The sequence below is a fragment of the Prunus mume genome, linkage group LG6, assembly GCF_029339155.1.
Source record: "Prunus mume cultivar Tortuosa linkage group LG6, ASM2933915v1, whole genome shotgun sequence".
In the NCBI taxonomy this organism is placed as follows: domain Eukaryota; kingdom Viridiplantae; phylum Streptophyta; class Magnoliopsida; order Rosales; family Rosaceae; genus Prunus; species Prunus mume.
The window spans coordinates 17,669,894-17,694,473 of record NC_142703.1 but is presented as its reverse complement, the minus strand read 5'-3'; the positions used below and the strand labels follow the sequence as shown (position 1 = coordinate 17,694,473).

Sequence of the window (24,580 nt, the reverse complement as noted above, 5' to 3'; positions counted from 1 at the left end):
GATTACTCTACTAACACCCAAATAAGCATGAAAAATTCACTAATGGCTTAGCCTGAGGAGCCTGTGGCATGGGAGCTGAGCTTTCACAAGTTTAGCAATTTGAGAGAAAGAGAGAGAGACATGAATTTCTTATAGAGAACCAGAGCCTGAAGTGAACAGAGCAAGATTAGAACGATTCCTATCCTAAGAGGGAGAAGAAAACGAACGAAAGATGAGATTTGGGTGTCTTGAGTGGATTCTCAGATGCTTTGACAAAGCTTGGTCAGGCCTCTGAATGGTTGGTTTTTCTGGGTAGCAGAAAGCCTCATTTTATAGGCGTGAAGAACCCTAATTTTGTCTGGTCTTCCTCTTCCTTTTCCCTTGTCAGCTCCCTACTTAGTCCTATTTTGGTGCAATTCTCCTATCAAGACATATGGGAAAAGAACCATTGTGGTTCCAACGACTTCGATGCAGCTGGACCTCCCCACAAGGGTGAGGCGCCACCTTGCTTTTCCTCAACGTTTTCAAAACAGAGCTTGTAATTGGGAAAGAGATGGATGGAGCCTTTTGTCCGATGGATATTTGCCCTTTACCCATGAATTTCTGCTGGTTCTTGCCTTGGCCCTTTGTTTGACTTGTTTGGAGTCTTATCAGAGGTGGAACACGATGACAGCTTTTCCACAAGGCTTTGGTGGCTTGTGCATAACGCTGGGTTGCTGGCCTATTATTTCTAATGGATTTTCGTCAAACTGCTAGAAAGGGCTTTTGCTAATTTCTTTGGGGCACTCTTATTGATGTGGGTTGGGCTAAATATTCTAATAGGTTACTTGGTGTCTTCCTAGAGCATGGGCAATTTTCTCTTCTCTCTCATGCTAACCCATGTGCTTGGGTTCTAGGAACGGGCTTGAGTTTTAAAGCCCCCCCAAGTGGCAAAAAAACTTACGTCCCCTGAACCCTCAATGGGCCCTGTGATTGCTCGTTTCCTTCCATACCACAACCTTCTCATTAAGCCCCGGTTGATCTTGTGGCTTGGGTCCGCTTATGCTCGTGGCACGACTTGGTATTAGAATAATGCTTTTTCTTGTGTGAGGCCTATGCTAATGCTTGGATTTTATTATGCCGCAATGGGCTATAATTGGGCCAAGTAGCATCGAAGGGATATGTAAGCGTGATTTCCGATGTTGGCATGCTCTTGGCCCCTTTGCACGTGCTTACTTGCATTCGATCACCTGTGTTGGGCCAAGGATTAATTTGGGTTTAGCCCCTTGGATTTTTGGGCCTCAACATTAGCCCCCTTGATTATTGGGGCCATGAGCAGCTTTGAGATGGGTCAAATAATCAAACCCGTCCCAAAAGCAAAATCAAATCCATGCTGCTGATGTGACCTTCTCATTTCCCGCGTATGTGCTGCCATGATTATTTTCTAGCGGTCTCTTGCATTCCCCAGGTACGCTTCCATCAATTTTATTTTATTTTTCCTTTATTTTTTCTTTTCATTCTTTAACCTCTTTCTTCTGTGCACGCAAGCCTAAAACCGGTTGCCCCTTTTCGATTTTCGCTGGTTCCTTCTCACACACAGGTCTGGAGAACCCTTTGAAAACGAGAAATCACAGGGAGGTCTCGCCCATAACCGCTGGTTGGTTATGCTCGGAGGAACCGCTTGCAACTTCTGGGAAAAGCCACGGTTCTTCTTTAAAACCCCTCAAATTTCTTCAATTCGTTCCTCAATCCGTCCAAACCAAGCTTTGGCGAAGTCACCTTGCGAAGCGTGAGGTAATTTCATCGGTGGAATCGCAAGGCAGTCCCTTCTTCTTTCGACTTTGGCAAGTCTGGAAGAATTCCATCGAGAGCAGTGGTAAGCATCGTTCCCCTATTTCTTCTCTTGTTTACTCCATCTCGTTACTCTGGGCACATGCATCTATTCACATACAGACATACATATGCATATATGTACATGTGGGGGCACTTTTTATATTATGAGAATTCCTCATGAACAAGACGCTTTTCTCAGTCTGGATTTCATCTAATTTTTCAAGCCCTAAGCTCGAATTTCGGGCATAGACCACTGATTTGGTATTTTAAGCACGCTTGAGGTGACATCTTGCCTTGATTAATCACAAAACCTCTAGATGGTGTCGAAGCATAGTGGAAAGAACAGGAACATGCACCATGTAAACCAGCCATTCCATGGCTTTCTTCGCATAATTTACCCCTGTGGCTTGTTTTCTTTTTTTTCTTTTTTGCTTTTTTTTAGCATCAGACGATCTTTTTCCCCTCTCATAGGACAGATTTGCATAATGATATCGAATCGGTTTTTGTTCTTCTTTCTTGACATGGTCTTGGCATGATATTACAGAGATATGCTTGCATTCGTGAAGGTGCTGGAACTTATGCATTTTGTCCTTTCTTCCTTTTGCAGGTGTCTGTGACTTAGTGAACTTACTATGGCATCTACTGACCTCCCACCGATTATGCTAGACCACCTCTACTCCATGGATGATAATCTTAGGCGGGAGGCCCGCCCCTGTTGCTTGAAGATGCCCGTGAGAATCCCGTTGTCGGTGATGAGCCATCCCCGAGACCGCTCCGTAATTAATCCCGCCTCCATATCCAGATCGCATTGAAAAGGGCATCTTTCCAGTGTTCCCTATTATTCCAATATCCTTGCAGCATCGTAAAGGTTGGTCAGAATGGGTCGACCGTGAATTGCGGGATCCATCCACATGCAACATCCTGCGCAGAGCACAGGTCCTTGATGCCATCTTCCTTTCCAAATTGTGGGACATCCACATCGAGCGAAGATGCTTTGTCACGTGGTCCGGAGGTGGAGCGCTACTACTCACACCTTTGTGTGCTCATGGGGGGAATTTACCCCTACCCTTGAAGACGTGGCGAATATCTCTCGCCTTCCCGGTGGCGCATCGTAGTCCTTTCGGCATTGCCCTCACTAAAAATAAACAATCTTGCAGTCTTGCAAAGAGGCGCCCACTTCTCCCAAGACTTCACCCGGTTTAGTAATGCTTGGATACAATATTTTAGGGGATGCAATAGATGTGGTCCCGCCGGTTGGCTACATTTATAGTTCGTGGCTTGGGTGGTTCATGCTCGTGACTTTTCTCAGACCTGCACGAGCGTGTATTTCCTTGGCTTTGGCCATAGCCCGAGGCGATACCATCCCCTAGCCCCCATGTTCCTGGGACATCTATACCATCTACTTAATCGAACCCACTGGAAAAGAGTGCATCAGAACCATGGGTGTGGAGACCCTCCTAAATTCTGGTTTCTTGCAGGTGTTCTTATGGGAGCGTCTCAAAGGGTTGGATGTGCATTCACTCCCTCATTCGCACGCTATGAAGTTGGCTGACTGGGGCAATGGTTCTTTCATGCCGAACAATCTCCCATTAGTTTGCAGGTGGTTCAAGATGATGGAGCGGAAAAGCCAGAATTTCTTAAAGCTGCTGGATAACGTTGAGAATTTTGTCTTCCATCCCTACGACACCTTACCAGAGATCTTCACTTTCGTGCCATTCTATGCTGATGTTAGTGATAATCTTGCTGAAGTTCCAGCAATGATCGCAGAGTGGCCGCCAAAGTACGCTTTGTTGAACGTTGCTCCCATCCCCTTACCTATTCTTGGGGATAATCGCACAGAGATTTCCGTGACCTACTCTTCACATCGAGTCAGGCGGCAGTTCGGGCTTGACCAAGGGGTTCCAGTAGTCCCAACCATGGTGACCCCTTCGCACTACACAGATCTTGACCACATACCGGCCAGTTGCAGGCCCATCGTTTTAGCGAGCAAGACGAGGGTTGGTGGCTTCTCTAAAGGCTACCAAGCTTACTGGAATCGATGCCTCACCTCCCTCCGTGAGTTCCAATCCTTTCCCGGGGATAGATTGCCTCCTACAACAGCCCGCCTTGCAGGTTTGGTGTCGAAAGAGAAAGCCATCCCTCTAAGCCAAAAGCGCAATTTGCCCTTTATTTCCAAGTCAGGTGACGTCGTCGGAGAATTTCCCAAGACAAGTTCAAAGCCCAGAACGCAGAGTCCCCATAGCTCTGGAAAAGCGTGACACCGCATTCGGAAGTAGGAAATAAAGCAAACTGTAGGGAAGGAGCCGAGTACAGGTAAACCTAGGAGGTTCATCCCAAAGGTAGCACCAAGTGGCCCCCCTCGGACTAAAGAAGCAACTCCCCCTGAACATCCACACCTTCAAAGCATGTTGTATCCGAGAGCCCAAGTCGGCAAGGCGCTGAAACTTCACCTCTTTTGTAAATGTCTTCCACTTCCAATACTTCTCCGTGCCTTCTATACTTGTTATGCGTGTATGATATATAGGTATATACTTATTTATTATATATATATATATATCTTCTTCTTTTTTTTAATAAGGAAAATGGGTACAACCCCAAAGAGAAAGAGAAGTGACACACCCCCGGTATCTCCTCAGGTGACCTCTAAACGTCGTAGCATGCGCATTCTACATGCAAGACTTACTGGCACACGCACCAATAACGTTGAAGCTTCTGGAACCCCAATTGTGGTAACAATTGACGACGATAGTGATGATGGTGACACCACCGAATCCGAGGCTAATGTTCCAGAGCAAGAGAACGTTGATGACATTGGTGACACGCGTGAAGATTCTGACAGGGACTATAATGATGATTGCAATGAGGATGCATTTGCTTATTCCAGCGACTATCCAGGAGGACAAGGTGGTTCAGATGCTTTCTTTGGGTCCCCGTAGCAGACGAGCCATTTTAGCGCGAGTAATCGACTCATTTTAGATTCTGCCCTCCTTTCCTTCTTCACGCCATAATCTATACACTCAACGCATGCTCATCTTGCGACATTGCTGAGGACTCAAGCCTTGCTGCAACCATTGCTGACCCTGCCGGAGTCCCCGAGGTATTCGTGCCGACAATATTCCATTCACCTTCTTCTCCTACTCATCACAATGCCCATCACTGTCAACTATCTCTGATCCTTGCACGCATGCCTTTTTTTTGCAGGTGAGTATGCCCTTTTGAACTTAGAAATTGTGCCTGTAGTACCTTCTCCCTTCAACACATTCAATACACTGGTTGAGGCAGCCCTTGCAGGATCTTCTCCAACCATGACACCAACGAATTCTCGAGATGAAACACCTACATTCCAAGTCACAAGCCCTTTACCATTGATTTTCCGGCATTTTCTCCAGAGGGACCTTGACCTGCCATTTCGCCAGCCCTTCTAGCAGCCTCCGAGCAACACTTTTTCCGCCCACGAGACCCTGCTGTTCCATCCCATATTCAACCACTTCTCCGGGCGTGGCCTAGTCACTAGAACTTCTTCCGGTTCAACTCGACAATGCGAAGGCCTGAAAACACCAGGCTATCATTACTGCGTTGCGGAGGCTGCAGAACACCCTCCTAACATGTCTTGGCTAGAGTGGGAGGAATCATTTACTGCATTTATAGCCTTCTTTGACAGTGATGCTCAGGTCCTTCGATCCGCAGATGAACTCCTGCCTCTCTGTCATCGGTTCAATGGTTACACACCCTTCCGGGGAGTTCTTGTTTATCCCGAGACGGTCGTGGCTTTGGAGAAATTTCTAGACAAGTACGGGATTTTATGGACATGACTGGTATTACTTCTTCCTTCTTGCGGTGTGCTGCTTTCCGGACCCTTGGCTTGGTGCTCCATGGATGGATACTGGTGCACCTGGACATCACCGACAGCTCCTTTCTTTGGGGAGTTTGTGAGGCTATGACTGGCTTTGGCAGTAATCCCTTCAACCTGGTGAAGGATTTGGCACGTGCCGTATTTGGGGTACAGGTTGTTCATAACATGAAGTCAAATCCTAGCCCTGATGAAATAAGGGTAGCGACAGAGGCTTTGGTCTTCAAGCAGTGTGAGCTGGAAAACCAGCGTAGGGGATTGGGTGGCCTCCTTTCGCCTAAGGTGTCTCCCGATAGTGTCGCGTGATGGAAGCAGTGACAAGATCTTCTCACAGGGCCTCCTCCATTCTTTTCTAGCCATCCTTGATGATACTTTGAGGTTCATAACTTCTCGTCCCTCCTTCATTCCACATATGTTCAATGTTACCCTGATTTCTCATAACATTCTTCTTTGTTTTGTTTTGCAGGTCGTATTTTGCTTGGTGTAGGACTGACTAGCTTGACACATTCTAGAGTTTCGTTCGAGATTGAAGCACACATTACTTCTTAGCTTATATAGCTTGATTTGACTTATGTTGGGAAACTTGTACGGTGGCAGCTTGGCATTGTAGTGCTATTGTATTCTAGCTGCCGGAACCTATGTCCTCCTTTTTATTTTTTTGCCAGAAACACATTGTAACTTTTGTTTAACATGTATAAAATGCCTGGTTGGTGGAATCCTTTGCTTGAGTTTTTTTTTTCTACAGATTGGGTATCCTTTTGAAGTATGGTGGTTGTTGCCAAAATTTTGTTAGGATGGCCTTTTGACACTCTGCCTATTTTCTTTGAAGGTTCTTGGACCTTATGAGCATGCTAGCTTCCTTTTGCGAGTGTTTAGCCTGGCGTGTTTCTTTTCATTTTGTTAAAGTGCGAAATCTGCTACTGACTTAGGATCCCATTCAAATGGCTTTGCCTGGCATGTCTTTCGCTGAATAATATTTTATTCTATATTCATTATTAGTATTATTATTATTTTTTTAAAATTACTTGTAAACGTATGCTCAAAAAGGAATTCAGGATACGAAAAAGGGCAAACTTTCAGAGACAATCTTTTTCAAAATACTCCTTCATTTTCATTTCAAATCCCATGTTACCATGACGGTACATTCTTACAAAAGCTTTTCAAAACGAAAGCGAGCATATAGAAGGAGACAATATATTTTTTTTAAACAAAAGGAAATGCGATAACGTGAAAATAAGATATTATGCCCACTTAGCAGTAGTAGGGCTTGAGCCATTTTCCATTGATGGGATCCGTTAGCATGCCTTCTTTGACAGAGATCAAGCGATAATAACCGCTGCTGTGTACCTCCTTGACTGCGAATGGACCCTCCCATTGTGGGGCAAACTTGGAAGGTCCCGACACTTGCCTTCTCACATATTCAACGACTTTTAGCACGAGATCTCCTTGCTTGAAGGCTTGAGGCTTAACGGTCCTGTTATATGCTTGGGCAACAGTCTTGTGGTAGAGTGCCATCCTTCTTTCTGCTGCTATCCTTCTCTCATCAACTGCTTCGAGGTCTAGCAAACACCAATCTGAGCATGTCTTCGCATCCCATTCAAGATCATTGACAACCGCTATTCTGGATGTTGGAATGGTGATTTCCACAGGTGAAATAGCTTCAGACCCGTACACAAGTGAGTAAGGTGAAAAACCTGTAGCACTCCTTGGTGAGGTGCGGTAAGCCCACAAAGCATCCGGCAGGTGAATGCTCCAACTCCCTTGGTACTCATATACCATCTTGCTCAAAATCCTCAGTATCGTTTTATTGGTAGCCTCTGCTTGTCCGTTTCCTTGCGGGTAATAAGGTGTAGAGCGCCGATGATTGATACCGTACCCACTAAGGGTTGAACTTACTTGCTTGTTAACAAAAGGCGTGCCATTGTTGGTGACCATCTTGTATGGGATTCCGAATCTGCACATAATGTATTCTCGAATGAAGTTCGAAACAGCAGCTCCCGTGGCCTTCCGAAGGGGAATTGCCTCGACCCATTTTGTGAAATATTCCGTAGCGGTAAGGATCCATATGTAGCCGTCGGAAGGGAGATGGATTGCCCCAATTAAATCAAGGCCTCAAGTATGGAAAGGCCAGGGAGTGCGCATGTCTTGTAACAATGTAGGAGGTTTGTGACTTAAATTAGCATGGATTTGGCATGTGTGGCATCTCTTAACAAAGTCATGTGCATCCTTCTTCATGGTAGGCTAGTAATATCCGACACTTAGTAGCTGCCGGTGAAGTTTCTTCATTCCTTGGTGCTCTTCGCACTCTCCAGCATGTATTTTTTGCATGGCTTGTCGTGCCTCCGATTCTCCCAAGCATTTTAGCGGCTCACCATTAAACCCTTTCCGGTAGAGAGTTGACCCATCAACGAAATACCTCTTTATGGTCTTTTTGAACTTGTAGGCAAGCTTAGGGTTGGTCGGCAGAGTTCCTCCAACAAAGAATGCCAAGTATGGAGTCCTCCAATCTTCTGCAAATGAAACAGTGAATGACTCCTCTGTGAAGGGTATCGTAGAACAGGTGGGACAATTGGATTGTAGATCAGCTACTTGCTTCTTCATCTCTGGCCAATAATAACCTTTGCGTTGTAAGCGCCGACAGTGATTCTTCGTTCCAAGCTGCAAGTGGCATCATGTACCTCTTGCAACCTCCTTCCGCTTCGCCACCCTAACGCACCGAGTCGAACACCTCCCAAAGACGTCAGAGTTCCCAAAGATAATCACATAATCTTTCAAGTCTTTAATGCCGCTCTCTTCGCCTAATTTTTTCTTCTGGCTTTCTCCAATCATCCTTTTCAGCAGGCCTCCTGGGCCATTGCTTCGATCACTGGTGTGCTTCTCCTTATTACGGTGATGTTGGGCTGCTCTTGTACAAATGAGAGCTTTGATCCTAATGTAGCCAAAGCATCAGCGTACCTATTGGTGACTCCTGGAATATGCTCCATCACGATTTGCTTGAAAGAATTAATGAGACTTTCAGCAGCCATCCGATATGGTGCCAAGGTCGCTTCCTTTACAGCACAGCTTCCTTGCAATTGGCTTAGTACTAGGTTTGAATCACCGATGATCTTCACCCTTTCTGCACCCATTTCTCTTGCTGTGGACAATCCCATAATAAAAGCTTCGTACTCTGCCACATTGTTCATGCATGGAAAGTCTAGCTTGAATGAGAAAGCCGTAGCTTGCCCATCGGGATTAATGAGCACCACACCTGCCCCTCCACCTTTTGATGTGGAAGACCCATCAAAGTAGAGGGTCCATGGCTCCTCCTCTGTAACAGTAGCAACCATTTCCGGTAGCTCTCCCGGACTTCTTCAAAAGAGTTGATTCCTATACTTCGGGAAATAAAGCTAGCATGTCAATTACGGCTTATCCCTTGATGGCCTTAGGAGTTGCGCATGTGATATCGAATTCGAATAGCTGTACCAACCAACGTGCGCGACGACCAGATAACACCAGCCTCGTGAGCGGATATCTTACGGTCGGATCTTACTATGAGTGTAGCTTGTGAGCAAGGAAGTAGTATCGCAAGCGTTGCGCAGCATAGATAAGAGCAAGGCATAAAAGTTCCGTTTTTGGGTACCTTGCTTCAGCTCCTCTTAGTTGTCGGCTTACATAATAAATGGGGGTTTCCTCCCCATCATGGACATCCTGGGTAAGCAAAGCTCCAACCGCAGCATTCGCCGCAGCCAAGTAAAGCTTGAGTGGAAGTCCTGGAATAGGTGCCCTCATCGTGGGTAGCTTGGTGATCAGTTGTTGTACCCGTTGGTAAGCTTCTTGGCATTCCTGGCTCCATATATATGGCCTCCCCTTTTTGAGTAAAGAAGTAAAAACACTTATCATCGCAGCAAGGCCTGGAATAAAACGTCGAATGTATGACAATCTTCCCATAAAACTTTTCAACTCCTTTGGATTCTTAGGTGGTGCAAGAGAGCACATGACTTTGGTCTTTTCAGAATCCACATCTATACCACGCTGGTGTACCTGAAAGCCCAAGAACTTGCCAGATGAGACTCCGAATGCGCATTTCTTTGGGTTCATTTTTAACCCGCATAACCGCACCTTTCCAGCACCCGCCTTAGAATTCCTTGATCACTTCCTCTGGTTTTGGATTTTACTACAAGGTCATCCACGTAGTCTTCCACCTCTTTTCCCATCATATCATGAAACACTGCCGTCATGGCCCGTTGGTAGGTAGCACCGGCGTTCTTGAGACCGAATAGCATGACTGTGTAGTAGAAATTTCCGTAGGGTGTTCGAAAGGCTGTTTTTTCGGCATCCTTGGGAGACATCTTGATTTGATTATAGCCACTAAATCCATCTATGAAGGACAGCATGCCTTGACCCGAGGTTGAATCGATCAAAATATCCATGTTAGGCAGCGGGAACTCATCTTTTGGGCAGGCTCGATTGAGATCACTGTAGTCTGTGCATATTCTGATCACCCCAATTTTCTTCTTCACTGGCACAATATTCGCTAGCCATGTCGGGTGTTTGATTGGCTTGATGAATCTAGCAGCTAACAGCTTTTCAATTTCCACTTTGATTTGCTTCTCAATTTCAGGATGAAAATTCCTTCTTGACTGTACAACAGTTTTGTACCAAGCTCAATATTCAAACAGATGGCTTACCAAATTCGGATTAAGGCCGGGCATCTCCTCGTAACTCCAAGCAAACACGTCTCGAAATTCCTTCAACAAAGACACCAAAGCTTCCTTCTCTTCCCCTGTTAAATGAACACTGGCAGAGATGGGTCTTGGAACGAGGGTCATTACCCAAATCAATGGTTTCCAAGCGCTCACTCGCCGTTGAGCCATCTTGCATGTGCTTGGGTGCCATCATTGGTTCTTGGAAAGCATAAGGCGGTGCCTTATCATTTGGACTTTACGGCCGTCTGCTTGCATAGCTTCTCCTCCATACTCGGGGCTTTCCGTAGGATACGGCCAAGCCCTCAATCCCGTCATAAGCGGTATACAAGGCGTCCTTCTGGCAACGCCACCTTTGAGCATTGAGGATGATCGTAGGCATAGTTGTTGACCTTCGAGTATCTCTTTCTTTCTCGATTAACGATGGTTATGAGCTCCTCGTTGCTCAGATCACGAATTTCGGTCCACGATGGCAGATAAGTCCCAAAATCCTTGGATGGGTTGCTTCCGACGCCTGTGCATTGGGCAGTGTAGAACTCTGCCTCGGAGTAGTGAGCTTTGTTTTGGTTGAACGGTGCTTGGTTCCCAGGTATACGAAGTGGCCTTAGCCCAATCCTCCCTTTTACACATTGATGGTAAGTAGAGACCACAAGTTTATGCTTGTTGAGCCATGACCTTCCCAGTAAAGCGTGATAAGCCACATCTACGTCCACAACATAGAACTTGGTAAGTGACCGGATTGGCCCTACCTTCAAATTTACTTGCATGTACCCAACTGTAACTTCACTTTGATTCCCAAAGCCGCTAATGCTCGTCTAGGACTGCACGATCTTAGATAGTGGAATACCAGCTGCTGTAAGTACAGACAGAGGCAAAATGTTGACTGAAGAACCCGTGTCTACCAAAGCCCTCCGTATAAACACATCATTGATCTGCGCCTTCCAGGTAGAGTGGCCTCCTATGATCCGGGTATGGTACTTCCATGTCTTCGTCTGTGAAAACAATAGCATTGTCATTTTCCAAGAATGACCTTTGAGGTTGAGCAGTGAAGCAATGGGGGTTGGATCTTGTAGAAATATTCATGAGGGCTACAACAGCTGCTTCCCTCGCTTGAGGCCCGAAACCAAGTTGGTCAAAGAGCGACTTAACTCTTGGATTCCTCTAGAGGACTTGTGAAGCTGTGGGTTCTTGCTTCAAGTATAGATATCGCTCCGTTACAGTCGCTTAGCTTCTGTAAAGGTGTGAAATGTCACAGCAGACGCTTCTGCTGTCGGAAGAGGCTCCCTGGCATTGTTCTTCAGTGCATGTCCAACATGAACACTCCATTGTCTGCACAGCCATCCCATCCATCAGTGAGTGGCCATGGCATGTTGTAGCTTGATGGTTTCGAGTATTTGCACCAGTAAGCTTTATCCATGTTTCCACAAGGCTCCCAAATGGCCTCCAGTGGCTTCGGATCATTCCTCCATGGATGGCACAATTCGTCATCATCGAGCAAATCATCTGAACATGTAATAACATCAACTGTCTCTTTCCCCCTTCGTTTCGGCAAAGGGTCTTCATCAATAGTTTGCTTCCTAGAGGGAAGCTCAAGAACCCCCTCATGTATTTTGCCATGTAAGATCCTCCTTAAACTCTGACAAGCGGTGGTCGAATGTCCCACAAACTGGTGATAGCGACAATATCTGGGATCACTCTTTTCTTCCCTGGTGGGAACCTTGTAGGGCCTGAGGGGTTTGATCGCGCCATCAGCAATCATCGTGTCGAGGATGGCATGAAACTCTTCATCTTTGCAAGGTAATGACGGATATGTCTCCCTATCCTTTCGTTTGCGTGCGCTGTAGTCATTAGATGGCTTATCGTCTGTGGCTAACATTTGATGTGATTCCTTCTTCTCACTCCTCCAACTTCTTTGTCCTGCCGGTTTGACAGACATGCTCTTCTTTCTTCTCGCTTCCAAGCAGGGAAAATTGACTGATGCCAATATTTTCCAAGTACACTCTATAGTCTGCTACAATATTGTTGATGCAAATCTCAACAAGTGCCTCTTCATCCTTTTCGTCATAGCAATCGAGAGCCAAGTCCCGGAACCTTCTCATAAAGTCCACGGGATCCTCCCCTTGCTTTTGGCGAGTGTTATTGAGCTGCGTGGTGATAACCCTCTCCTCGTGCTGAAAATATTTTTTACAAAACACTGCTTGCCAAATCATCCCGAGAACGCATAGAGCACTGGTGCCAATGTGGTGTACCATGTATAAGCCCGATCGGTGAGGCTTTTGAGAATTCTCAGAGTCGAAGATTATAATCACCGGCGTGTGGCCCCAAAGCATCAAGGAATCGGTTGACATGTTCCTTTGGGCTTCCTTTCCTCCATCGAAAAGAACAAAGGTTGGTGTTTCGTAACCTTTGGGATAGAGCTCTTTGGAGTAAGCTTCTTTATGCGGTGGTGAGGAATGTACTTCAATCCTCGACTTCGACTAAGCTCCTTCTCCGAGCATGGCAGCGACATCCTCTGGGTGACAAAAGGCGGTCCCTTTGTTCGAACCCTTTCCGGTGCATTCTTCTTGCGGATGTCGGTCATCTTCGCTCGGCTTGGAAGCAAGACATTTTTAATTCTTTGATAGTGTCCATTATCTCCATCGGTTTCCCCATAGCTGCATAGCTGTGATAAGATCGATGGGGTGAAAGCCCCCACTTGCATGTTCTTGTCCCCTAGAAGAGTATTTTGCCTTGATTCGGAATCACCATGGTCGGGTCCATCTTGGGAGGCCATGGTATTGCTCCTGGTTGTCTTCTTTGGAGGCATCAATAAAATGGCAGCTTGTTCCCCAGCAGTAGTCGCCAATTTATGTAGGGGTTTTTGTTCCAAAGCCTGACGAATGGGCTTGGCTCTGTAAGAAGACGAACAAAATCCCCAAATGCCTGAGTTCGAAAACAAGCTCCCAAAAGAGTTTTTAGAAAATCTGATGAGATTTTATAAGAACACTCTTGGGATTACTCTACTAACACCCAAATAAGCATGAAAAATTCACTAATGGCTTAGCCTGAGGAGCCTGTGGTATGGGAGCTGAGCTTTCACAAGTTTAGCAATTTTAGAGAGAGAGAGAGAGAGAGAGAGAGAGAGAGACATGAATTTCTTATAGAGAACCAAAGCCTGAAGTGAACATAGCAAGATTAGAAAGATTCCTATCCTAAGAGGGAGAAGAAAACGAACGAAAGATGAGATTTGGGTGTCTTGAGTGGATTCTCAGATGCTTTGACAAAGCTTGGTCAGGCCTCTGAATGGTTGGTTTTTCTGGGTAGCAAAAAGCCTCCTTTTATAGGCGTGAAGAACCCTAATTTTTTCTGGTCTTCCTTTTCCTTTTCCCTTGTCAGCTCCCTACGTAGTCCTATTTTGGTGCAATTCTCCTATCAAGACATATGGGAAAAGAACCATTGTGGTTCCAACGACTTCGATGCAGCTGGACCTCCCCACAAAGGTGAGGCGCCACCTTGCTTTTCCTCAACGTTTTCAAAACAGAGCTTGTAATTGGGAAAGAGATGGATGAAGCCTTTTGTCCGATGGATATTTGCCCTTTACCCATGAATTTCTGCTGGTTCTTGCCTTAGCCCTTTGTCTGACTTGTTTGGAGTCTTATTAGAGGTGGAACACGATGACAGCTTTTCCACAATTTCTGGACTGGGCTTGTGCATAACGTTAGGTTGCTGGCCTATTATTTCTAATGGATTTTCGTCAAACTACTGGAAAGGGCTTTTGCTAATTTCTTTGGGGCACTCTTATTTATGTGGGTTGGGCTAAATATTCTAATAGGTTACTTGGTGTCTTCCTAGAGCATGGGCAATTTTCTATTCTCTCTCATGCTAACCCATGTGCTTGGGTTCTAGGAACGGGCTTGAGTTTAAAGCCCCCAAGTGGCTAAAAACTTACATCCTGAACCCTCAATGGGCCTGTGATTGCTCGTTTCCTTCCATACCACAACCTTCTCAGTAAGCCGGTTGATCTTGTGGCTTGGGTCCACTTATGCTCATGGCACGACTTGGTATTAGAATAATGCTTTTTCTTGTGTGAGGCCTATGCTTATGCTTGGATTTTATTATGCTGCGATGGGCTATAATTGGGCCAAGTAGCATCGAAGGGATATGTAAGCGTGATTTCACGATGTTGGCATGCTCTTGGCTCCTTTGCACGTGCTTGTTTGGCATGATATGTGGCTTATAGCTCGCATTGGCGGGTCCCATAAATTCTCTTTTGTCCCGATTGAGCCTATTTTGCATTCGATCACCTGTGTTGGGCCAAGGATTAATTTGAGTTTAGCCCTTTGGATTTTTGGGCCTCAACAACAGTCCACACCAACTTAAGCTGAACTCCAACTCCAACATATATACACATAATTTCAACAATTAGTCAATTACATCCGCAATCATGTCATCACTTTCCGAGAAACCAAACAGAGACCAGATAAACTCATGAGCAACCAATATCATCATCAAATCAAACAAGATGACCCAAAACAAGAAATACCAAATAACCCAAATCAAAATTTGACCAAACAAATCAAGAAACAAAACCCAGCAGCCAATTCCTCAAAATCAGAAAGAACATAACAAAAAAAAAATGGCGTCATATCATATTCATACACGGACTACAAAAATTTTGGATTTTGGATGCAGCAAAAGTCTAGCTGGGTTCTAGAAGTCCCTTTTAATCCAACCTGAAATGGGTAAAAAGGCAAACACGTTTAATCAGTCAAAAATTCATATCTCCAATCCATACATATAAATATATATACATGACAATATCTCACACAACCCACCGCCTCAAATCATTGCGAAACAAAACCCTTTTGTTTCTAAAAAGAGAGGAGAGTGATTAGAGAAAAAAAAACATGTGTCTCAAACACTCTGAGAGGAGGAAGAAGAGTGAGGATCGAGGAGAGACTTAAAGGAGGAAGAAATTTGGGCTACTAGGGCTGCGAGGAAGAAGAGGAAGAAGACCACCATTCATGTGTCTCAAAAAGTCGCATATACCCTTCACAACTCGGTCCACGTGGCCATCGCGTAATCGAAAGTGACGGAATCTGTCACGGAAGGGACGATTTTGGTATAATATAAAAAGTTTAAGGCGTTTGAATTGAAAAGTTTAGTTGATTGACCAAAATGATAATATAGCGATAGTTGAAGGACCATTTAGGTCATTAACCCTATAAGTTGTGATACTAGTCTGCTGTGTGATAACGTAAAAATGAAACTATTAAAGTTTATAAATAAATAAAAAGAGAATGAGACCAGATAAATTTGAAGGGTCCCACCTTACACCGTCCCTCAGAAATTTGTTGTTTTTGTCTGATGATATCCCACAAATTAATTAAAAATAATATTTTTTTTTTGGACCAAATTAAAAATAATAATTTGAGTTAGCACAAGTTAATAACTTTCAGGCAAGGTGTTTGTTTAACAACGCACGAACAGCCAAGATTCGCTCTCTGTCCTCCACGTGTCCTCACGTATCCTAAGGCCAAACCCCCAAAAACCGGGCGCGAAGACTCAGATTAACACCCGCCAAATCAAAATTCCCCTTTCACCTTTCGGTGTAAAAAAAAATAAAAAATACCCAAATATTAAAAATATATATAAAGAAAAAAAGAAAAAGCGAAGGAAGTCATTTCTCTACTAATTAACGGCCACACCAAATCTACCAGATCTAATCTAACCGTAGAGAGAGAGACAAAGACAGAGAAGACACACAGATTTTGAGCTTGCGGCTATGGAGGAGAAGCTTATACAGAGGCTGGAATCGGCTGTGGGGCGCCTAGAGTCGCTGTCGCTGTCGGGCGGTGCGGCGGCGAGTGGCGACGACGGGCCGCTGGACCCGTCGATTTTGGCCTATGAGGATCTGATTCGGCAGTATCTGGGTAGGGTTTCGGCCGCGGCCGAGAAGATTGGGGGACCGGTCTTGGACGTGACCAAGGTTCTCCAGCAGGCTTTTGCTGCTCAGAAGGACCTGCTGATTCAGGTGAAGCAAACAAAGGTCAGTCTCACTCATAAATCGTAATGCTTTCTTTGCGCTAGTAGTTTTGAGTGTGATTTTATGTGTTTTTTTTTTGGGTGTCATTTTGTTTGGGTGCTGAATTTTTAGATTTACTTATGGATTGTTTGGTTAGTATAAAGATTCGACGAGGTTTATGTTTTGATTATGAAATGTTGATTGGATTTTTAAAAACGTGTGTTTGATGTTAAATATTGATGGGGTCGTAAACGTTATCCATTATGTAAAGGACCATGAAAGGAATGTGCTATCTTGTTGGGTTTGGATGGGATTGGTGCGTGTTCATTTCATCTTGGTGAGCAGTTGATGGGGAAAAGAACCGATGAAATGTTAGCGATATTTGGATTATATCAGCTATAACATAGTCGGGCAACGACCAATATTCGGTGTTGCTGACTTTTGGGGCGACTCAAATGATTAATGTTACAATTCTTAGGATATTGTGAATGTTAGTAGTAGCAAGGAGTGTGAGCTTATCTACTTTAAATGTTTTCTATCTTTTACTTTTCCTTGTGAAATGAAATTCATTATGTTCAATGGGAATGCTCGTTGTTGTGCAGAAACCTGACAATGCACAGGGTTGGCTGAATTTCTGAAGCCTCCGAATGAGGTTATCACAAAGGCAAATGCACTGACCCAAGGGAGGCGGTCTAATTTTTTCATCCACTTGAAGAGTGCTGTTGACAGTCTCTGAATGAGGTTATTTCTTCTACTCTTCTAATTATATTATTTCTCAATTTCTCATATTTTTTTCAATTTAAAGCAATAAAATTGTATTGAAACAATCTGATCCCGTGTTATTGTTATTTCAATCTCATCCTATTTCAGAAGCCAATATTATATTAGGTAAATTTTACTTTACTACCCGTAACTTTCTTGAAATTCTGACTTTTCTTCTCATTTTCATCCTCAACGTTTACTTTTACTATCAGTTTCATACTTCCATTACTATCTTCCATCATATTCTCCGTTAACCCATGATATATGACAGTATTGATGACGTGGCATGACTTTGACCCACTGGATTTGTGCCCTGTTGACCAACCACCATCCTGGCGAAGCAAACCCAATCAACCCAAACAACCATTCCCACCACACCACCCCCAGCGAACCAAGTCACCCCTGCCTTGCGCTTTCTCCCTCACTGCGCACACCACCCCATCCCCAAAATTCTCAGCACACCCAACCTCTTATTTTCCTCCCCAGATTCAACAATTTTTTTTCCCAAATCCGAGACTAATTCAACGATTTTTTCTCCAATCCAACCACCAATGAATTCACCCTATGAGGACATTAGAGTACTACTTGATCTTCACAACCCCAATCATCAGCTTCAGTGTCTGATCTGAAAAAACACACCCTTTGAAATTTAGAACAATACCCAGATCTGTAAAACACACACCCTTCCCCGACCCGCTCCCTCCGTCTCTCGAGGAGAGAGAGTTTTCAAAAATTTATTTTTAATTTTTAATATTTTAATTGTTAATTTATTCTTTTGGCCAAAATATAGCAACGGTCTCGGATTACACCCAAATTTTACTTTTCGTCCCTCATATTGTTTTGTTGTTATCGTGGTACTTTAATTATGCATCTAGTTTCAACAAGCGTCCTTTCCGTCGTCTCTGTCAACTTTTTCGTTAAAAATGATGACATGGCAATGACAAGTACTTCTTCGCATGGGCAAAAATGCCTTATAAAATTAAATTAAATCTCTCTCCCTCTCTCTCTCCAGCCCCAATTTCTTCCCCCAACGATTTCTCACCCAGATTTCTTCTCCCCCCATCAATTTCTTCACCCACCCAAATTTCTTAGCTCTTCCCCCAACGAACTCTGAACCTTGAATTAAAACCCCAACCCAGAAGCAAAAGAGAGAGAGAAATGATTAACCCCCCCAACACAAACCCATAGCTACAGTTCTGCCAATACATAAACACATAGCTATAGGAAGTGACCAACTTCTCTTAGCATATCAATACACCTGACCAAGAAGCTAGCAAATCCAAAGTAAACAAGAAAGTGGAGGGCTGCGGGAGAGAGAAATTCTTTTGATGGTTTTCCGTTCTTGGGACTTTTATTTGTTCAATGATAAGGCTTTTGCAATTTGTTCAATGGCAGACTATTAATTTGGGAAGAATGTCATTATGAACCATCATTTCAGCGTCCTTCAAAGATTGAACCAATTTCTCTTCACAAATCGGATCTGGGGTGGAGGATGGGGGCTGGGGTTTCGGGTTCATGGGTGCTGGGCTTGCGAGCTAGGGTAGAGGGTTCTGGTTCGTGGGTGCTGGGGTTGGGGGAAGAAGAAATCATCGGGGAGAGAGAGAGAGAGAGAGAGAGAGAGAGAGAGAGAGAGAGAAATATTATGAATTTCCCAATTTGCCCTTAATTTTAACAGAAAATTTAACTAAATTGACGAAAAGACCAATGATGCAACATGATATCTAATTAAAGTACTACGATAACAACAAAATAATGTGAGGGACGAAAAGTAAAGTTTGGGTATAGTCCAGGATCATTGCTACAATTTGGCCTATTCTTTTAATTTATTTTATTAGTTGATGTGGCTATTATATATGATCTGATTGTCTTCTTATTCAATGACTCTCTTGAAGTTTCTTCTTTCTTTTTTGGTTGGATAAAAAAAAAAAAGGGCTCATAATAGAGGCCCAATTTCTGTTGCCTATGTAAAGGCTCTCTCACGCCAGACAAGGCAGATGCTAGTTCTTTACTTTGTACTCATTATTGCCTTAATCTTATTGATTCAATATGCGTATACACGTGACGTGTTATAATATAAGTGGACTATATCGTTTATTTTTCTCCCGTTTTGATCCAATTCTGTGCATCAACATTTGAATGTTATATCTTTTTCAGCATCGTAGGACTTACTGCACCAAGAGAATTGTCACTACGAAGGTAAGAAAAACCAACAAACACATGGATCCATAAAGAACCTTATATCATAGAAAATTTAATATATTTGTAGTCCCTGAGTTTGATATGTTGTTTATGATGTGTTTTCAGTTGGGCAGTTGAGGAATCTGCGATTGTAGATGAAGGTTATAGACCAAGGAAAGGATGGCCAACAATAGTATAGAGCATTTTTTATCGAGGTCGGTCATTTCTTTCAAAGTGGAAGAGGGCATTTTTGGCATCATGTGTATTTGGGGTCTTAATAGATCCTTTATTCTTTTTTACTCCTATCGTCAAGGATACGAAGTGCATCGGGTTGGACAACAGTTTGAAGGGAGCGATTATTTCACTACGATCGACAATGGATCTATTTTATGTAGTGAACATTGTTATTCAAATTTATATCGAACCTAAAGTTCCAACATTTAGGGTCATGGGGAGATCATATCTCCGTACCATAGTTTTGACAAAAGGAACCATATTAGTTGAAGATGCTTTGGCAATGGCTAATAGGATTTGAAGGATCTCATTACATGATGACGCATTGATCATGAAGACAGACGTATCCAATTCCGCGGTGGGAAGAATACTTGCCGACAATATGAAGTTTCGTAGGAATTTAAAGGAAAATAGAGAATATATATTATATACTATGAAGATTCCTAGAAGATAAAAGGAACATAACATAGCTACCCCTCTTACGATCACGTCTTCCCTTGTTGACTATGGTCTGGATGAAATTTTCTTTTTATTTAATACCCACGTAGACCCCATCCAACAAATAATAATTTTAATCAGACCTTGCTTTCACCTCCCCCTCTCCAAGTACCCACTCATTTGTGCTATTTGTGAGATTCATAATTCCGTTTTTAATTCCATTTTGATATTAAGGATGTGAGAAGGTGAAAAAAATGTTTCGGATAACAATTCAAGTCCATATAAGCTTTTGAAAGGAATTTAACTTTCTAATGTGGACATTTCTTTGCATTCCACATATGTTTTATATTTTCAGACGTCCCGCACGAATGGAGATTTCTTCACGTTTCTCAAATTCGGAACGCCTAACTACCGATGAAGGTCAACGTGATTGACTTGACAACCAATTCACTGAAGTCAAGTAGAGAATTCACGAATTATACTATGAAGTTTCCTAGAAAAGTTGAGGAACGTGGCTAGCTAGCCCTCCCAAGGTCTTCCCTTGTAGACTAGCTATATATATTTTGTTCTGTTCATGCATGAATTTTCCCATCTCTTTGTGTCTAACTTCAGCTCCCTCTCTGTCGAATCACTCATTTTGCAAAATATTAAACGGATGATCAGGTATTCTGAAGCACATATCCGCCCACATTTTACACAGACTAGAATCTAGATTAAAATTATATAATATATATTTGTTATTATTGTAAAATTAATTAAGTTTTCGATTCTCTATATTGCAGGGGGGGCTATTATTAATGCTTCAACAATTATGGAGATATCCCAAGAGACCGCTGTGAAGTTAGTTTCTTCTACCCTTCTAATTATATTATTTCTTAATTTCTCATCTTTTTTTAATTTAAAGAAATAAAATTGTATTGAAACAATCTGATCCCATGTTATTGTTATTTTAATCTGATCCTATTTCAGAAGCCAATATTATGTATGATCTGATTGTCTTCTTATTCAATGCCTCTCTTGAAGTTTCTTCTCTCACAATAGACAAGGCAGATGCTAGTTCTTCCTTTGTACTAATTGCTACTTTAATTTTGATGATCCGTGTTATAATATGGATTGGCGATATCGTTTAATTTTCCCCTCTTTTATCCAATTTTGTGCATCAACATTTGTTTGTTGTATCTTTTTCAGCATTGTAGAACATAGTGCACCAAGAGAATTGACACTGCGAAGGTAATAAAAACGAAAGAACACGTGGGTCCATATTATATCATAGAAAAGTTAATTAGGGCTTTATTTATCTATACTTATAGTACCTGATTTTGATATGTTGTTTATGATGTGTTTTCAGTTGGGCAGTTGAGGAATCTGCCACTGTAAATGAAGGTCATAGATCAAGTGGAGAATGGCAAAAAATAGTAGGGAGCATTTTTAATCGAGTTCGGTCATTTCTTCCACAGTGGGAGAGTGCATTTTTGGCATCATGTGTATTGGGGGTCTTAATAGATCCTTTATTCTTTTATATTCCTATGGTCAACGAGAAGATGCAGTGCATCGGGTTGGACAACAGTTTGAAGGGAGCGGTTATTTCACTACGATCAACAACGGATCTATTTTATGTAGTGAATATTGTTATTCAAATTTATGTCGAACTTAATGCTCCAACATTTAGGGTCATGGGGAGATCATACCTCCATAACATAATTTTGACAAAAGGATGCATATTAGTTGAAGATGCTTGGGCAATGGCTAAGAGGATTTGGAGGATCTTATCACACATCTTAATTGACTTTTTAGCTGTTCTTCCCATTCCACAGGTATGAGAAAATTGGTTTACCAATCTTTCTTTTAAAACTAAATTTTTTGTATTTGAAATTTGGATATGTGAATATAAGCTAAATTCACTGTTGGCTTAATCCATTGTACTGTGTCCAGGCAGTGATCCTTATCTTCATGGACTCTAGTTCTTTGAATACGAAGAATTTTTTGGCTTTTCTTGCTCTGTTGCAATATGTACCACGAGTTCTTCGCATCTACTTATTGTGTACCAAACTCAACAAGACTCCTGCTAAAGAGACTGATATATGGATTTTAGTTAAAGGCGCTTTCAGTTTCTTTTTGTACATCCTTGCTAGTCATGTAAGTTTCAATCTTCATATATTAATTTATCTCAAGTGATGCTCCACTTAATTACCAAGTTTTGGTTGGATTTCTTGGCTGGAAACCAAGTTCTCAAATTAATCAACCCTGTCAGCCATTTATGAACAAGAAACATTATTTTCATATGATTTTTTTCAAAAGTTCGTTTACTAATTTACTTCTTGATGTTTTTAGGTACTTGGAGCTTTTTGGTACTTTTTAGGTATCCAGCGGAAGACGACTTGCTGGCAAATTGCATGTCGAATCAACAATGGATGTGATACTACCGTTTACTGCAATGGTCGTACAATCAGAATCATCCCATTTCTCTTGGACGACTTATGCTCTATAGATCCACACAATGCTGATGCAACATCCTTCGATTTTGGTATGTTTCTTGAGGTTGTTCAGTCTGGTGTGTTGGAGTCAACAAGTTTACCGAACAAATACTCTCATTGTTTCTGGTGGGGCTTGCGAAACCTAAGGTTTGAACATAATTTTGCATTCCTTGGCTATATAAATAATTTTTTAAAAGGAATAAATTTACATTGAATTTAAGTGCTAATTAAGATATTATATTTTATATATTTCCTCTCTTTTGATTCTGCAGTTCTCTCGGGCAAAACCTCCAGACGAGTATCTTTACAGGGGAAAACATCTTTGCCATTTTTATTTCTCTAAGTGGCTTGCTCCTGGTTCTACTATACCTCACTACAAATTTGAAGGTTGGTGCCAGAACTTCTAAATTAAACATAATGTAAGTTGATTAATTTAGGGCTCGTATGGGAGTAGTTCTAGATAAGTAAATAATCACTTTGTATAATCACTTTAAGTGATTTTATGGAGAAGTACATAAAGATGCTTCTCTCCTAAAGTGATTTTTAGGAAGGCAGAATTACTCCCAAACGGGCTCTTGGAGTTTTATTGTAAGGATATCAATCTTGGAGTTCATCAAACAATTATTTTGGCTTCTTTTTTTTTTGGACGAAATTATTTTGGCTTAATAAAGCTAGGTGGTGAATTTTTTTTTTTTTTATAAAAAAGAAAATCAAAAAATTATATAGAGACTAGATGTCGTTTGACAAAATGTTCATTGGCAAAGCTAGATGGTGTTGACATGGAAATTAAAAGAACTCATGATTGTCGTGTAACAGATGTGTATGGAGTTGGTAACTAGAACATCAGCCAAGAAGAGAATTATACGGCAGCTGAAAATGAAAGATCTAGAGGTACAACTCTGGTTATCTAAAAATGACATCCCTAAGAATATGAAGGCGACCATCATGCAAAAGGTGCACACACAACTTGAACAAAACAAAGATGTTCATGTGGAGAATATCCTCTCTATTCTTCCCTTGGAACAAAAGAGATTTATTAAGCGACATCTCTGCTGGCCTACAATGAAGAAAGTAAGTTCCCCTCATCTCCAAAGCGTTCAATCTTTCGTTATTTTAATTAGTAAAGGGAGATGTTAATGGAACTCCAAAATAGTTGTCTCCTTTTTTATTAATTTTATAATTCCTAGTTTAGTTTTTCTAAACCGTTTAAGTTTTTTAATTAACATCTAAAATTAGGTGCCAATGCTTCGGGTTATGGACGATCCAGTGCTGATAGAAATCTCTGACTATCTCAAGCCAGTGAGCTATACGGAAGGCAACTATATAATTAGAGAGGGTGAACCACTTGTTAAAATGCTCTTCATCACTCAAGGCATTGTGTTGACCTACACAACTAATAATGGTGCTGGAACAAGTAGTGGAGGTTCTTCAACCACCAAGTGTCTTGCCAAAGGTGATTTCTGTGGAGAAGAACTTCTAACCTGGGCATCAACATTCTCCCCGCTTTCAGACTTACCCTTCTCCACAACATTTGTCAAGTCCCTCACAAAAGTTGAAGCATTTGCGCTCATGGCCAATGACTTGCAGATTATAGCGTCTAAATTCTGGAGGCATTTTAGCACGGATGCTCGGATGCCAGTACATCTCTCTGTAAATCTTATACAAACTAAATGGCTTCGCAAAAATAAAAAGAGGGCTATGAACCGAACCCTCTCATCTCCATTGAAGAAGGCTGACTAATCGGGTCAACTTGTCGGGATTTGAACTCGAGTGTAACGACATATGCAAATTTGGATTACTTAATTGATGTATTTTATTATTATTATTTTTAGACTTGGATTAAAAAAAAAATTGATTGTATTAGAGAGTACGGAAATTATTATGAGTTATATATTTATGAGAGTACAACTCATGTATAGACAGTAAAATGAAACTATTAAAAGTTTATTATAAAAAATAAAAAATAAAAGAGAATGAGACCAGATAAATTTGAAGGGTCCCACCTTACACCGTTCCTCAGAAAATTGTTGTTTTTGTCTGATGATATTCCACAAGTTAAAAATAATAATTTGAGTTAGCACAAGTTAATTACTTTCAGGCGAGGTGTTTAACAACGCACGAACAGCCAAGATTCGCTCTCTGTCCTCCACGTGTCCCCACGTCT

The 24,580-nt window shown here is 42.2% G+C and overlaps 2 protein-coding genes and 1 long non-coding RNA gene across 6 annotated transcripts; 2 read left to right on the top strand and 1 right to left on the bottom strand.

Moving 5' to 3' along the window:
- Nucleotides 1–14,779: 14,779 nt before the first annotated feature.
- LOC148916290 (uncharacterized) lies at nt 14,780–15,228 on the bottom strand. Its single transcript, XR_016128122.1, has 2 exons — nt 15,132–15,228; nt 14,780–15,038 (listed from the first exon to the last, which is right to left on the bottom strand). It is a non-coding gene; the product is annotated as an uncharacterized LOC148916290 (long non-coding RNA).
- Nucleotides 15,229–15,854: 626 nt separating this feature from the next.
- On the top strand, nt 15,855–19,709 carry LOC148916289 (cyclase-associated protein 1-like). 2 transcript variants are annotated; one of them, XM_089054530.1, is made up of 5 exons: nt 15,855–16,354; nt 16,933–17,071; nt 17,201–17,218; nt 19,247–19,288; nt 19,397–19,709. In XM_089054530.1, the coding sequence occupies exons 1-2, from the start codon at nt 16,091–16,093 to the stop codon at nt 16,966–16,968; spliced, it is 300 nt and encodes a 99-aa protein (XP_088910656.1). In that variant the 5' UTR covers nt 15,855–16,090; the 3' UTR covers nt 16,969–17,071; nt 17,201–17,218; nt 19,247–19,288; nt 19,397–19,709. The 2 variants fall into 2 exon arrangements, with proteins under 2 accessions (XP_088910656.1, XP_088910655.1); XM_089054529.1 differs by lacking the exon at nt 17,201–17,218 and having other exon boundaries at nt 15,857–16,354.
- Nucleotides 19,710–19,802: 93 nt separating this feature from the next.
- On the top strand, nt 19,803–24,500 carry LOC107881357 (cyclic nucleotide-gated ion channel 1-like). 3 transcript variants are annotated; one of them, XM_089054527.1, is made up of 9 exons: nt 19,803–20,475; nt 20,725–20,782; nt 21,131–21,172; nt 21,291–21,756; nt 21,875–22,078; nt 22,274–22,563; nt 22,689–22,803; nt 23,233–23,487; nt 23,653–24,500. In XM_089054527.1, the coding sequence occupies exons 2-9, from the start codon at nt 20,754–20,756 to the stop codon at nt 24,154–24,156; spliced, it is 1,905 nt and encodes a 634-aa protein (XP_088910653.1). In that variant the 5' UTR covers nt 19,803–20,475; nt 20,725–20,753; the 3' UTR covers nt 24,157–24,500. The 3 variants fall into 3 exon arrangements, with proteins under 3 accessions (XP_088910653.1, XP_088910652.1, XP_088910650.1); XM_089054526.1 differs by having other exon boundaries at nt 19,803–20,605; XM_089054524.1 differs by having other exon boundaries at nt 19,803–20,605; nt 20,725–21,172.
- The last annotated feature ends 80 nt before the right edge of the window (nt 24,501–24,580 follow it).